Here is a 15,300-nt window from a genome sequence, read left to right as displayed (position 1 = left end):
TCCAGGTACTACTTAAACTATTTCAGCTTTTCAATCTCAAGCAGCATTTTGGCTACTTACATCCTAAAATAGACAGCACTTGTCATTGGTTTCTAATAGTTTGTGAACAAAACAAGATGATTAACAACGTGCATGACATTTCAGTTACAGGAGGGAGGGAAGCGTGTTGTACATGTGTGGCTGGTTAGCAAGGCATCCTCCAGTTCCATCATGGGGAACAGTGCTGCAGCGAGCAAAGCAAGCATTTTGCAGAAAGGTGGATATGCTCATGGACTAAAAACTACAGGTATTTGTCAAAAGTTATGTAAGCATTTTTGTGGCCAGGAGAAGAAGGTAAAAAGAAATATATGCTTTTTTTTTTTTTAAACAGTGCTTATTAAAAAAAAATTGTCTAACATAAGGCAAGAATGAATAACTACTTAAATTGTTAGTTTGGGTAGTCTGGTAGGTAAATGGCTAAATTAAAACACTAGCTTTTCTCACCTGTTGTATCGCCTCCTGGAGCTCTAGGTTTCTTATCAAAATCTTGATAAATACCAACACTTTCTACAGATCCAGAATCGGACCTTCGTGTAGATTTCTGAGGAGGGGAACATTTGAAATTATATTTGCACTATTACTTTAGAAATACTTATAACAATAGCTGTTAAATGTAACATGATGGCAGTATATGCTTTTCTTTTTAATTACTAATTCTTATTAAATATCTTTTCTCAAGAAGTCTGGTTCATAGACTATTTAGCCACATTCTTTACAGCTTCAGATCAACCAATTGCTTTACTTATTTTGTTGCAGTGAAGAAAGTAAGTCATTGAAATTCCTGAACAGTCTACATTGTATTGTTCATTGCAAAATTATTAAAGGTATAATGGTTTGAATCCACAGTGGGAAGAATTTAAACTGTGGGAAAATGGCCCCTTGGATATATGTTCATTTGAAACAGGAGATGGGAATCACTGTCATACTGGATATGCTGAAGTCATATCTATGTGTGACATCTGTCTTTAGCACAGGGAAACAAATTTTACATATGGAAGATCCCTGAGATCAAATTTCAGTAATGAAAAGATCGAGCTTTTCTGTGTCGTGAAAGAGCTGGCACAACAGTTCTCCCTGTTTTCAAAGTAAGTATCCTGTGAAAGCTGAGGAACACTCAGGTCAGAGGAAATACTGTTGGCTTTTGTGATATATTTTCCTGTTTTATTTCAGAGCTTGTGTCTGAATCTTTATTTGCAACTCAGAAGTCAACCACAAGAGACAGCCATGCTGCAGCAGGAGATGAACAACGTAAACTATGGGGCCAGTGTTAATTCCAGAGGAGTTTTCTCTGTGTGTGTGTATACACATATATCAGATAATATATATCAGATTAATAAAAATTGGTAATATCTCGTATATTTCTCCTTATTTATTTAATTTTAGCATTCAAGTGGAATTCTAAAGTTAAAGCATGGAAAAACAGACTTCAGCATTATAATACCACTGTTTAAACAATTAAACAGAAAGGGAGAGAATAACCTTGGCACCACAGAAGTTCCTGGATTTCAGGAATCCACACACCTTTTTAAAAATTCTTTGTTAGGTGGGATTCCCCCTCCCCCCAATTTCAACTTCAGGCTATTGACATCTTTGTTAGTCTCTTTACGGGTCAAATTAAAAAGAGAAAGCTGTTTGCATTTCCTCTGTTCCAAACTCAGTTCCCCATAAAAGTGATGTGGAAAAAATTAAGTAAAAACCCCAAAATACTCTGAAAACAACTCATTACCTGACAAATGGCAATAAAGCATACCTGGCTAACTTGATTTAAAGCTTCAGCTAGCAACTTCTGGTTTATTCCACATAAGTTTGCTACCTTCTTCTGGCATTTATGATGCACATTCATCCCACATTCTAAAAGAAATGTAAGGACCGTTATACAAGCATGAGGAAAATACTGTCCAACATTACAACAAAAAAGGCTGTTTCTTTGTGCAGTTCAGAAACCTTGTTATAAGACCAGACCGGACATGGATCTATCATTATTAATAAAATCGCAGTTTTAATCTTTAACTCAATGAAGGCTACAAAAATTGTTCAAAAGGAAGAAAACTCCAATATTATCATTATTCTCAAAATCTGTTAAATAAAGATCATCTTGCCTTTTTGTGGGAGAATTCTAAAAATGGTACTTACAGTAAACACTTTCAGTACACTTTTAGGCACTACCTTGAGTCAGATGCACCAAATTTCAGCTATTCCCAAAGCAGTAATTTTGATTATACTCAAGATCACACCTCCGCAGCATGTTTTCTGACTGCATTAGAAGCTCACTTTGGCTGAGCTGTCACATGAGCCAAGTGCCCATTTGTCTCTCTCTAGTCGAAAAGCTTTTTCAACCACACACAGATGAGATGAGTCCCATTCTATATAACACATGTATACAAATGCAGTGTGTAGCAATAGCTAATCTCTAGTGGGGGGCGGCAGGGGAGACACTACACTGGAAAAGCATGGAGAGGCCCCAGCTGCCCTCCCTCCTCCTCTGTACCTTCACATTTGAGTCCTTGTTTGACCAGGCCCCAGAGCAGGCTGCCGCAGTGGTCACAGAAGGTAGGGCTCATGTAGTTGTAAACTTTGAAGCGATGAGGCATGTCAATGTTGAAACGTTCCTTTTGAAACTGAGGACAGGGAGAGGGGTGATGCACTTTACCCAAAACAGGACCAGCTTCTTCGAGAAAACAGCTTGGATATTACAAAGCTACAACAATTTTATCTTGAATATCCCAGTTTTAACACCCCTCATCTAGCAGGGAAAGAATCTGCCCATCAAATATTACCCACCCCCTTGCAGGGCTTTTAACTACTTTTCTTGTGTTAAAGTTTCATCCACTACACATTACGTTACATGCAATCTTCAAGAGAAGACAGTACCTTGGGCTGAACAGCCAAGCACCTCCCAAATGGACTTGGCCATTTCTATACAAGGTTTTGTTAATTCAGGAGTGTTTAATTACATAATTACACTCTGACTATATTGTTCCAGCTCTTACCATTGTGTCCCTGCTGTTGGCTGCAGTACCAGTACACCTCCCAATGATTTTATCAATACATTTCTTATGAATAGCAGCATTGCATTCTTCAAGACATGCACAAGAAAAAAAAAAAAAGGATTCCTTCAGATAATAAATTCATGGGATGAGGTGTTCGCATTTCATAGCATAATGTGAAAAAACACTCCTTTCCAGCATACTATATACACCAAAACCTTTCTTTTCTATCAATCAAGATGATGATCTTTTTTAAGCTGATTCCCCCCTATTTTCTTTTATCATAACCTCTATTTCTAAACTAAATCTGCCTCCACAGGCAATGCCACAGCATTTGATAACAGAAAGACAATATTATGCTTTTGAGTTTTACCCTTTGATATCTCTCCTGCTGTTTGGAATAATGCACAGAGATCTATGCTAAGTCAATAGTGCTTTTCAATTCAGCTGTAAAACCCCTCAATAGTTTTAATTCATTTTAGAAAAGGTTTCACAAAAACTGCTGTCATAAATGAATGCAACTTTTCAACAGCATTACACACTTATGAGAAGAATAGCCAAGTCTAAATCTTGATACTAAAAACTCAGGTAGGAATCATAATTAGACAGCCTTAGGTTATTGTGCAAAACTGATGTTTAACATCTACTACTACCTGTGGTGATGACGCACTGTGCCATGCATATTTACAGAAAATTTTTCAACAGTAACTATTAGATCTACAGATTCATGTGGAAAGTAGTACAAGAAAAAGGTAAAATCAACTTACGCCTACATTTGTATCCCTGCTTGTTGAGTCCCCTGAAAAAATAAATGATAAAGAAGGAAATCAAAACCATATGTTTGCTGGAATAAAAGGTGGTTTGTTTATTTTAACCACATCAACCAATTGATCCTTTGTCTATGGGAATATTTGTTCCAATTAATAAACTGGTCTAAATTCTGCTATTCAGAATCCTCTGTCTTAGAAAGCAAGGTTCAGAAGATAAGGTAGTGTGTTTTGATAGACCAGCAAATGAGAAGGGAAACCCAGAAAAGACAAGGTTTCAATCACATAGGACGCCCTCCTAATCTGACTTACAATAACTGCCTTTTATTATGAAAGGGATCCAGCTTCTTGCTCTCTATGGGTCTTTACTCTGCTACCAGCCACTTCACATCTCAAAGTTTGAGCATTATTTTCTCAGATCCACCCATCTCATTCTCTTGTGAAAGAGCTGCTGTTGATCATGGGCCAGATTTCACTTGATGCTGATGGACTTTTTGCCAATTATTTCAGTGGCAAAAATGTTCAAGTTCTATTTTTTAATGTGAAAGAGACAACTGTAGTTCCTAGGTATAACAATGCTCTTAGTAAATGTATAATTTCCATTTCCCAACACATATGAATTTACATGTCATTTTTTGTCTCAATATACCCGAAGTGAATTTTGCAGTTATTTGGCCCTTGGGGGTGGGGGAAGCTTAGTGTTTCCTTCTTACCATACAAAGTCTTTGCAGACAGAGCAAAACGTAGGTTGTCCAAAGAAGGTAGCAATAAATTCATGATTTTTGATGTAGTGGATTTTGGCTTGCTTGATAGCTCCTCTCCTGTTCATAGTTACTGTCCCCTCCTCTTCCCTCATTGACTGTTTGCAGTCTAAGGGGGAGACAAGTAGACACACTTTTAATACTTTAAGGTATTATAAAGATTAATATTTGCTTCTCCAAAAAGTTCTGTTTGTTTTTCTGTTTCAGACTTGTGTTTCTATTTATTTTACATCTGCATTCTGCAGACTTTCAGTCCAACAAGTGTGGAACACACACTGCTTCCTAAGGTGTCTCCGTGTCCTTGTTTGCAAGTGCTTCCCTCTCCTGCTCATTCAGAAGAAGCCTTCAGCAAATGAGCTGAGAGGAAGAAGCACGAATGGAGTATAGTCTTGCTAGAGAAATGACAACCACAGTTGTTTCTTGAAAAAATATAAGCTCCTATACACTATGTGATTTACGTGCAAGAGAAATAAACGTTTTATTGGAAGCACGAGGGTCTTCTTCAGCAGAAGCCTTTTCATGCTGCTGCTCCGTGTGTCCTCCTGAAGCAGGACTACAGCAGAAATGCAGGTGAAGTGCTGCAGGGCCTCCTGAGTCACCACTGGACCATACTACTGTCAGATGGGTTTCTTCCAGCCTCCAGGATCATTAAGCAGTGAGGACAAATAAGATTTTCAACTAAACATTTCCATTATGCTATCTCATAACGTTGATGCTATAATCTGCCAACATGTTCGGTCTCATTCCTCTCCCCTCCTAGTCCCCATGGGGTTATAGTATAGAGTACTATATAATGCTATAGTAGTAACAGTACATACTATAGTATATACTGTAGTATCTAATGCTATATTACATAGAAATTACATTAGTATTAGCCAAGAAATAAAACAACAAAAAAATTCTCAAGCTCTGAGTCCAACTGGCTCATACAGGTCCTTCATTACAGGTTATAGTTATTGCCAATCATTTCCAAGGAAGCTTCCAAGTTCCTCTTACAAAAATGTGTATTTTGTGTCTCAATCTTTCAGCCACAACTCAGACTACATAGTCTTACTTATACATTTTGAAAATAATAGGAGTTTGTAACAGAGGTAACGCCATGAAGGTGTATCAAGAGAGATTGGGTAACTGGTAATTTAACCCTAAGACACATTTCTGGTCAACAGAGAAGAGCCGTTGAAGGACAATCCTATCCAGCAGGAAAAGAGAAAGGCTTGAGTCAGCAAGGGGGAGCTGATCAACTGCTAACTGCATCAGCTCTGGCCAGCAGCTTGTGGGTCCCAATCTGGAAGAAACGTGGACATGGTTCACAGGTTGAAAGTGCTGCACAGTTTAGGGTAACAGGAGATTGCCATTCACAGGGTGGGAGTTTCCACAACAACCAAGTAAGGAAAAAGCCCGAAGAGCATTTTTCCCCATTGTCAATACAATTGGTTTTTATTTGCTCCATTGCATTGCTGCCTTTTATCGGTATTAACATTGTCAATACAATTGGTTTTTATTTGCTCCATTGCACTGCTGCTCCATTGCATTGCTGCCTTTTATTGGTATTAACGGGAGCTTTGCTTTTTATACCAACAGAAACAGATTTGTTTCCTTTGCCAAGTCACACTAACCCCAATGCCTGAGCTTGCTACAAAGTTACCCAGGAGCTCTGTTTTTCTTGTTGCTAGCTGCGCTTGGTTTTTGTCATTTTATTAGCTGGCTGCCACCCCTGCTATTCCAACAGACTGCTGAACCTGGAATACAGTCTACCATTTGATACCATTTCAAGTGTCCTGAACTAATTTATCAGTCACAGCCAACAGCAGCCAGACTGCAGCAGCACGTACTGTCGTAGAAAAGAAAGGACAACGTCAGTTCAGAGATTAAGGAAAGATTAAGCATATTAGTGAAAAGAAAGATCAAAAAAGGTCCTGGGTTTTGCCAGTAGGTATTAATGCACTTTTCTGAGAAACTGGCCATCTGGTTCAGAAAAAAACCCATCCTGCCTCCCCCTGAAAAGAGCTCACAAAATGCACTATGACACCCTGGCACTATGTACGCCACTGAGTTACCTCTTCCCCTCCAGGAACAGGATTCATTTCTGCTGTTCAAACAGGCTACTGAGTTCACCCAACAAAAACTCCCATCAGCTGCTGCACTTCAGCTTGTCGAAGTCTGCAAATAGTACTATCTTTTTGTTTAATCCTGCTGAGCAAATACACCTCACCCACTGTTCCTCAAATGCTCCAGGGAAACCACACACTGAAATGTGCATGCAAGGAAAACAATGTTGTTGAGAGTCAGTAATTCTCCATATTGTTTGCTGCATGAAAAGGATGTCTTCATAAGGATGATTTAATCAGTAACAGCAACAAAGCAGAGAAAGGTGTGTTACTTTATAGCATATATTCTGAGGAGATAACCTATGATGGAGCAGATTAAGGGACAAAAGCCTCCCTAAAGTCTGTAACACAAGCAAACCAAGTTTTTTGTGAGGAACTAACAGGATTCACCAGGTGAACAGGACACAGCTTCTCCTCATGCTGAAACACTTGTAGCAATTTAGTATTGCTGATACTGTGTGCAAAATTCTCATCAGGATATGAGAAACTGTAGTGTTTCCTCCCTGTCTGGAACACTGACCTCAAACTTCACAGAAATATATTAGACTGGCATCTATTTTTTGAGAGGGTAATTAATAAACTCATCACTTAGTTTGTACAAGGGGGGGGGGGGAGAGAGAGAGAGAGAGAAAAAACCCACTTTCCTTAAACATACTTTAACTGCGAAGAATCCTTGAGCACAGCAAAACTTCAAAATCTGCATGTGAGAACACACGGTCTTCACAACCAGCTGCCTTATTAAATACCTTTGCCAAAACCAACCAATTTATCAAAGTATAGCTGGAAACACTTTTGTATGCTTCAGAAGAAGCTGAGAGGTTTGGACAGCAGCTGTAAGTCAAGCGCACCTGAAGCTGAGATGGCTCTGAAATGATAGTGTAGTTCATTTCAATTTACTATGGGCACGTTTAACGAGTTATCTTTAATGTGTAAATTACCTTTAATGCGTATTGCTCCAGAAGTTTTAAGAAGTTCAGTCAACCTAGGACTCAACTGAGGAATAAAGGCTTTATTTCAAAGACGCAGAGAGAATTAACAATTGCAAGAAGTAAATTTCCCAACAACTGTATGGATGCAGGGTGGAGATGGGGGGGAGGAAGACACACAAAGGGAAAGCCTTTGCTTCCCCCTCCAAGCAAGCCAGGATTTCCACAGATGAAACGTTTGTCCTGGGCCAGCACACGGTCAGAAACAGTCATGTACAAAACAGCTGAATCAGCAACTAGAATTCAGGTGACCTCTGCGGCCTGGACCTGAAATTAATCAGTTTGGACCCAGCACACACCATTAAACATAATCTATTTCCTCTATTGAGACCTGTGGTTAATATTTATCACTGACACATTGTTCATGTATTTCAAGGTCCCTTCTCAAAATTTGCAGCTGATCTGACAAAAGCACCCAGAGCTCCTCCATGCTGTATATTCATTAAGGAACCACTAAGCACACCTGTGAAGCGACAGTGCAGCTCTCCAGAAGCACTGTAAACATACCATTGTACACGCTATTTAACTGCAGCGCCAGTCCTTCTGAATATTTCACAATCCTTACAGCCGCTAACATAACATGCAACCCACAGTCTGGAAAACATTTGCTAAAACAATATATAGCTAGGACTCTGCTGAACTGCAATAAACCTCAAGGTGAGATGTCAAATTGTCTCAATTGAACCTCAAAAGTTCAAGGACAAAAGAAAACAACCTCCAGAATAACCCTACTAGATTTTTTAAAAGAAAGAATAGAAAAAATATTTACCATCTTCAGAGTTCATTTTCATTTTAACTTGCTCATTTCACAGTTCTGTTTGTGAACAGAGGAAAGATAACAGTACTACTGTCAGAAACTGAGAACTGGGACTTCACTTCAAACAGGGACAGGCAAAACATTTTCTGAGTTGACTGGCTTCTCAAGTTGAGATTTGCCCAAACCTTTATAATAAATTACAAAACCTACTAACATTTCTGTTCAGTGTCCCCTTCTTCTGTTCTACTGCCTTGCACTTGGCTTTATTTGAAAGTTAAGTGTGCCTTCAGGTCAAGAAAAATATTAATCTCACAGAGCAATCATTAAAAAGGAAAGCTTATTCCTCACAAAGGAGACTTTCCTGGTATGAACTGTCTCAGAGGAAAACTGTTCCTTAACCTGGTCCTGGAGAGGATTGCTTTACAGATCATCTGTACAAAAAAAACCTCCAACAAACCATTTACAGAAATACAAGTTTCCCCAAAGTCTACATTTCTGTGACATGAACTTGCTGTGTCAAATAATTTTGGGTTTTGTGATCATCACAACGTTTCATTTACAGGCAGAGTATTAATATTGCTATGTATTTCTCTTGCTCTCTCTCTTTTAAAAAAAAAAACAACAATCTCCTCCATTCTCAGTACTTGTGGATTTTACAGTGCTGACGTTGAAGTAGCAATACCAATAATTTGCTATTGTACAAGTCAATACTATTTGCTCTCAAAGCTGGCACATAATCTCAAATTACCTTTCTCGGCCCCAAGCAGTTATACTACAAGCTTTAGCATGAGTGGTCAAAACCGGTGCTACAAACTCTTAGTAGCACCTTTATGAAAAGATACGTATACTACATGTAATAGTGCATGCATTTCTACTGTAAGAAAAGCTACAAGTATGTTATGCTCTGTTCTGCGCAGAGACTGGGACACCCATGGAACATGGACTTCTTGCCTACTCCTCTAAATAAATGAATGAAGTCCTGCCTCGGCCACTGAGCCAGCACCTACTACTGTTTTGACTGACACTTAGCGGAGCATTGAGGTGGACTGCTCTGCAGCTACTTTTAGCATGTCTCTACTGAACTAGTCTTTCATAGGTATTAATGAAGTCAATGGTCTTTTAGAAAAGTGCTGTAACAAGACACCAGAGTTTTAACAAGCCCTGCCTTTCAATCCAGGAGAAAAAAAATCCCATGTCCACACTACAGTCTTTGTAGCGCTCACACCATCTGCAGAGCTGCTGTGCTAACACACTGTGCTCAGCTATACAGAGTACTTCTTTTAAATTTCAGTAAGTGTTTTGGTTAACACTTCTGCACAGATACCTGATATCTCATTCGCTGTGGTAAAACAGGGAATAAACTGGAAAACAGGTTCTCTCTTTTTTCTTTTTTAAATTACAAAGGCATAGTAAAACCAACCTTTAAAAATAAAGTATCTAAGTCAAATTTCTTGTGAACATATAAACTCTATCAGATTTTCTCTGCTCTACACAACATGTTAGCTACCTTACCAACCGAATAATCTACCAACTTTGTGTTTATGAAATCACTACAAATGTTTGATTTTCTTAAAGAAAACTAAGCTGGAAAATGTTTTTGTTAAATTCATGCAATCGTACTTTTAGATGCAGATTAAAGCAGATACTAGGTGCTACTGAATAACTATCACATCTGCCAAATTTCTAGAAATAGTATTTTCTCAGTTAAATGATTAAATCATACCAACTTCCCCATTTACAATTATAAGGTCCAGTTCTGTCTTTTCAGCCCTTATCATTATTATTTACTAATAACATGACAATCCTTCCCCAACACACCTCATCCATAGAGAAACTTGCTTCAAATCTTAGTTTAGACCCATACAATACGCGGACTGTGATAGCAAATCTGTTATTTACCCTATTATTTTTCACAGATGCCTTGGAAAAATTCTGAAATCTCATGCTTCCCCAACACTCATCTCAACACACACAGAGAAAAACATACTCAAAATATATGCAGCTCTCTGGTTCATGTTCCTCTCCCAGAAGAGGGAGAGAAGTCAGATACTTGAGGTAATCAAAAGTTCACATGCAAATTACTCATCTTCTGATACATCTAATAGCATTTTAAGGAAAGAATTCACTAACCCTTTCTCCAGGAAGCTGAAGCCAGCAAAACAGCAATTCAGAATTCAAAAACAAGACACAAACATACTTCCAAGGCCTCCAAAGCTGCTAACACCACATAAGACACTCGGCAATACAGCAAGCCACCTCTATGATCCTGGGTTTTCTTACTCGATAAGGTCATTAACTACATTTGAATAAACAAAGATCAAGCAAAGCATTAAACGTATTGCAACTCCCACCTATTAAAACTAAAGCTGCTTTACAGAATTATAACCTAGTTTCAATACTACAACGAGAGAAGGAGGGGCAGAAAGAAAACAATATTGTGAAATGAAAATGGGGGTCAACACCCTGTTCTCATGTTTCACACATCAGAAGAAAAACTTTTAATTTCCAGCACAAACTTATTTTCAAATCACAGAAGACAAAAAAGTTCTTTGACAGCTCTAAGTCAGGGCTCTGCAGTCCCTGTTTTACCAGGTCTAGAAAGAAAAAAAACCCTCTAAGACTGGGAAGACTTTTCGTATATAGCCCTAAATTAACTGCCCAGGCCCCAGTCTGCAAAATGAATATACAAATTAAACGCCTCAGTGTAACCTACCATGGAGAAAATTTTAATACATTTTTATTCCATGAAAATTTTTATCTAATAATAAATCCAATAATGGAGCAATAACACACTTACTTCTCAACACTGCTGCCTACCATCGAAGCAGAGAAAAGCAGTTTTCTCAAGATGGCAGAAAGTTTGCTACTTAGAAGGAAGGGCTGGAAAACAACAGCTTTAGTTTGCAAAACAAGCCAAAGAAAGAATTAGTCACTTTTGCAAAGTGCTTGGAGATTTTCAAACAAAAGGTAGCACCTAAAACTCAAACATACTAATGGTAGCAATACCTTCAAATAAACTAGGGAACAACTGAAATACCAGTTTCAGAACAAGCCTTTTTTAGTATTTTAGAAACACAGCTACCATACACTTCTGTATGGAAAGGCGCATCAGAGAGAAAACAAAATGGCATGTGCATGGAAAGGAATGTGAACTGTCTCTGAGCTTTCAACTATTAACTATGGGTTTTAGCAATGTGAAGAATGGAAGTTAATACAAACATCCTTGTAATGCACTAACAAACTTCTCTGCTCTAACACTGGTAACTGCTAATTTAACTAGAGAAAACATTTACAGCAGTGCAATGATGAGCCAAAAATAATTCAATGTTTGCCTATTTAGCAATATACAGATAGTGACATGAGGGAGGTCTGTAATTTTGAGGAGGATTAGTATGTTAAAATGTATTGATGTTTGATGTGAACACTGCAAATATCAGATTGAGTGACTTTCCTTCACAAAATATAGATGTAAAAATGTCTTGAAAGGGAGTTTCCGCTGCCTCTGTGGTTTGGTTACCAAAAAGGTATCAGTGAGTAATTTTCCATAAAGCAGAAGGTAAATAGGAAGTTGTTGCAAAGTAGAAGGTCTAACAAGAGCATTAACACGCCAATCTTAACTTGCCAATTAAAGTATAATTGCATGACTTAATGATCTGTTTGGTATTCAGGCTTCATCCACTACCATCTGCAATCCCTAATAAAGGCAATGAAAAGAATTGCAAGAACATTGTATCTATTTTTAAATTATTTTGATCAATAGCTAAGTACAATTATTTTAGTACTTAGACCACACAAGTGTATTACTTCCCTACTAACAACTAATAGCAAATTATGGAAGGTTTTCACTTATGCCATCTCTACTGTTCCTCATGTCTGTGTGGAGAGGAGGAAGTATGCTTCAGCCTCATCAAATAAGCAACTGAGAATACTGAAGTAGGTTTTGTACAGATTTGGTTGAGAAACTTTTAAGTATCCTGGACAAATGGATTTCTGTATGTCTCATTAAATAGATAGGTTCTCATAATACCACTGCCCCATGAAACTGCCTTGCACAGGAAAGCCATGACTAAGACCAAGACCAAGGTTTTCTAATATAATGGCTCACAACAGTTTGAGTGCAAACCAGAATATTACTGGCGCATAAACAGAGAGCTTTTGATCTTCAGAGAAATGCTCTTACTTACAGGCTCTTCAGAGTCACACAATTTTTTGAAATTTTGCTTTAAAGAGTTAACTTTTCATAAAGGAGATCAAAATAACGAGCGTATAGGCTGTTTTTTTGCCATTGCAAAGATAAAGTGTCAACTCTGAAATGTCACCTACTACACATCGCATTCTATCTTTAGTAGCTTTTCTAGTAACTGCTACACAGATTGCGCATATGGTACAAAAATGTATGGTACCTTCACAATTAACTTGTTCTTTGAGAGCAGAACTATGTTCCCTGTATATATCTGGGGGAAAAAAAAACCCACCAATGCTTTAAAACTTACTGCTTACTCTTTCCTCTTGTTATTTACAAACACATAGTATTAAACCATGTAAGACCGATAGGCTAATATAGCAGACCATTTCAATTCCCAAGATATAATGATTTTGTGACTTCTAGTATGGGAAAGTTTTAACCACTAGCTAAGCAAGTTGTGAGGTTTACATCATTTCCTTTAAGAAAGAATTCCACAGATACACAAATCCCTGCCAAAATACTTGGTTTTATTACTGTACTTAAAACTTCCCCTCTCATAATTAACTATCTTCTCTTACCTCGTAGTTTCTTCTCCAAATAGTGTGTGTAGATTTCTGACATATACAGGTTGTTCACTTTTTAAACTGATACAGCAGAACATTGACTAGATTTGCATTTTAACACTTAACCATTCATTCATTGCTAAAATCAGTTTCCATGATTAGTGAATATGACATCTGAATCCCAGGAAACTCAGACCCAGTTCCCCAGTCCACAAAAAAAAGTTTCCCACGTAAGCTAGAACAAGAGATTTAACTTCTTTGCACCTAAAAAGGAACTGGTATCTTTTCTATCACATCAAAACACGAGGACAGACATACTAAAGACCAAAAAGTGGCTAAACGCAACGGCAATACAGGGCACAAAGGCATTTAGAAATGAACAAATGCAGCCATGACTCCACAAAACCAAAAAAACCCTACAAAACAAATTAATAAAATCAGAAAATTCTATTCAGTACACCAGGTGATTTTTTTTTTTTGTGGGCTACATCCTGTGTTCTACAAAAGGAATGTGAAAAAAGTTTTATTTTTACATAACTGACTGAAAATAAACACTTGACATTACCTGCGTCTTCCAAAAAATACTGCACAGCCATCAGCACCTTCCCCTGAGGTTGTAGGTCAAGCTATGAAAAGAAAGATACCAGGAGTGAAGTATGTGGTTGACTGAAACTCTCAGGAATTCAAACAGCTTCTTCTAGGGAATCAAAGTATAATATTCAATCTTATATTCCATATAATATTATGGAGTAATTATATTATGAATAATATATTATTATTCAATATTATACTCTTCCTCCATATCTCACTGCTGCAGCTGAACCAGGGGCTTTTATTCTATTGCTTTTACTAGTGTGCTGCATTGCTTTGATGTCTACCCAAAAGTTCAACACAGTCAAAGTTCACATTGTTTTTGCATGTCCCTTTCCCGTTTCTGCAAAGAAGTTTGTCGGCTTCTGTTTTTGCACAGGAACCCAGTTTTAAAAGAAAAAGTCTATAAATCCTTTATATGTTTATTGAGAGTACAAACCATAAAGATATCAAATACTGTTGCCTGTAATCAGAAAAACAGTGGTATCATCAAAATTTATTTTACTTTCCCCTTCAAACACATGGTTTCTGTGGCGAATTCTACAGACCAGCAAAAACAAATGCCTTTTAAGCCAATAGCTGAGGTCAGTTCCTGTGCTCAGAAAGTAGCCGCTAATTCTTAAACTGCTGTCTTCAGAAAAGGTAAGAAGCTATTAAGCATGAAAGAGTCTGATTCAGTCTTCACTTCAGCACAGAGCAAAATATCCCTGGGTTAACAGTAAATACAACTTGAGAGGAAGGAAAAAAAAAAAAAAGAAAACCACGATTACATTAGATACACCTGTGAACATATCCCCACAACAGTAAATACAACTTGAGAGGAAGGAAAAAAAAAAAGAAAACCACAATTACATTAGATACACCTGTGAACGTATCCCCACAAATCCCATTACCCTACTGGGTTAATGACTAAGTTTTCATCTTTAAAGCAATGTCTGACACTCAAAAACATTTGCCCAGCAAAGCTTACAGAAGGCAAAGACCTGTTACAGCTCCTACTGACAGGCTGTCTCTCCATACACAAAAATAACCTTGCAGGCTATGGTAAGCAACTAACATCTCTTTGCTGGGCATGATGGTCTGTCCAAGTCATGACTGAGGTTGTACAGAGGAAGTTTAATGCTGATGACATCTATGTGGTACCTGTTCTACGGATAATAAGCAGAGGATTTCAGACCACTGAATTGGCTGAAACTCATCACTAAAACTAAAACTGATCACTATTAACTACTCTTCTGAATAATTGCTCTTGTCTCAGAATTCAAGTTAAGGTGTGGAAAAAACAGTGTATGATTTCAGAATGTAACAGGCGAATACAAACTAATGAGATCCTACCAACCTAGCAAAACCTGTAAGCCCCTCCAGTATCAAGCACCCCTTTAAGAAAGGTTTTTTCCCCCCGAGATCTGCTTGGTGAGATAGTTAGTTAGATTTGCACATACTCAGAGCAGAATCCTGCCATTTACAGCAAAAATGGACCTGAGAGAGAATAGGAGTTGTTTTTTTTTTTTTTTAAAATATTCCCATACTAAAGCAAACAAAAAAAGGAAACCCC

At 37.8% G+C, this 15,300-nt stretch overlaps 1 protein-coding gene across 1 annotated transcript in view; it reads right to left on the bottom strand.

The window, feature by feature from the left end:
• PRKCD (protein kinase C delta) overlaps nt 1-15,300 on the bottom strand; it is a 30,422-nt gene that overhangs the window by 9,334 nt on the left and 5,788 nt on the right. Inside the window, exons 3-9 of the mRNA XM_009278482.1 lie at nt 13,720-13,780; nt 4,507-4,663; nt 3,794-3,825; nt 3,030-3,115; nt 2,528-2,657; nt 1,790-1,890; nt 484-580 (exon numbers count right to left, since the gene is read on the bottom strand). Of these exons, the coding sequence (XP_009276757.1) occupies nt 484-580; nt 1,790-1,890; nt 2,528-2,657; nt 3,030-3,115; nt 3,794-3,825; nt 4,507-4,663; nt 13,720-13,780 (664 nt within the window). The remainder of the gene's footprint in view (nt 1-483; nt 581-1,789; nt 1,891-2,527; nt 2,658-3,029; nt 3,116-3,793; nt 3,826-4,506; nt 4,664-13,719; nt 13,781-15,300) is intronic.

The sequence above is a fragment of the Aptenodytes forsteri genome, unplaced genomic scaffold, assembly GCF_000699145.1.
Source record: "Aptenodytes forsteri isolate BGI_AS27 unplaced genomic scaffold, ASM69914v1 Scaffold578, whole genome shotgun sequence".
Lineage (NCBI taxonomy): Eukaryota > Metazoa > Chordata > Aves > Sphenisciformes > Spheniscidae > Aptenodytes > Aptenodytes forsteri.
The sequence above is the reverse complement of the archived record's forward strand: the minus strand, read 5'-3'. Positions and strand labels throughout refer to the sequence as shown.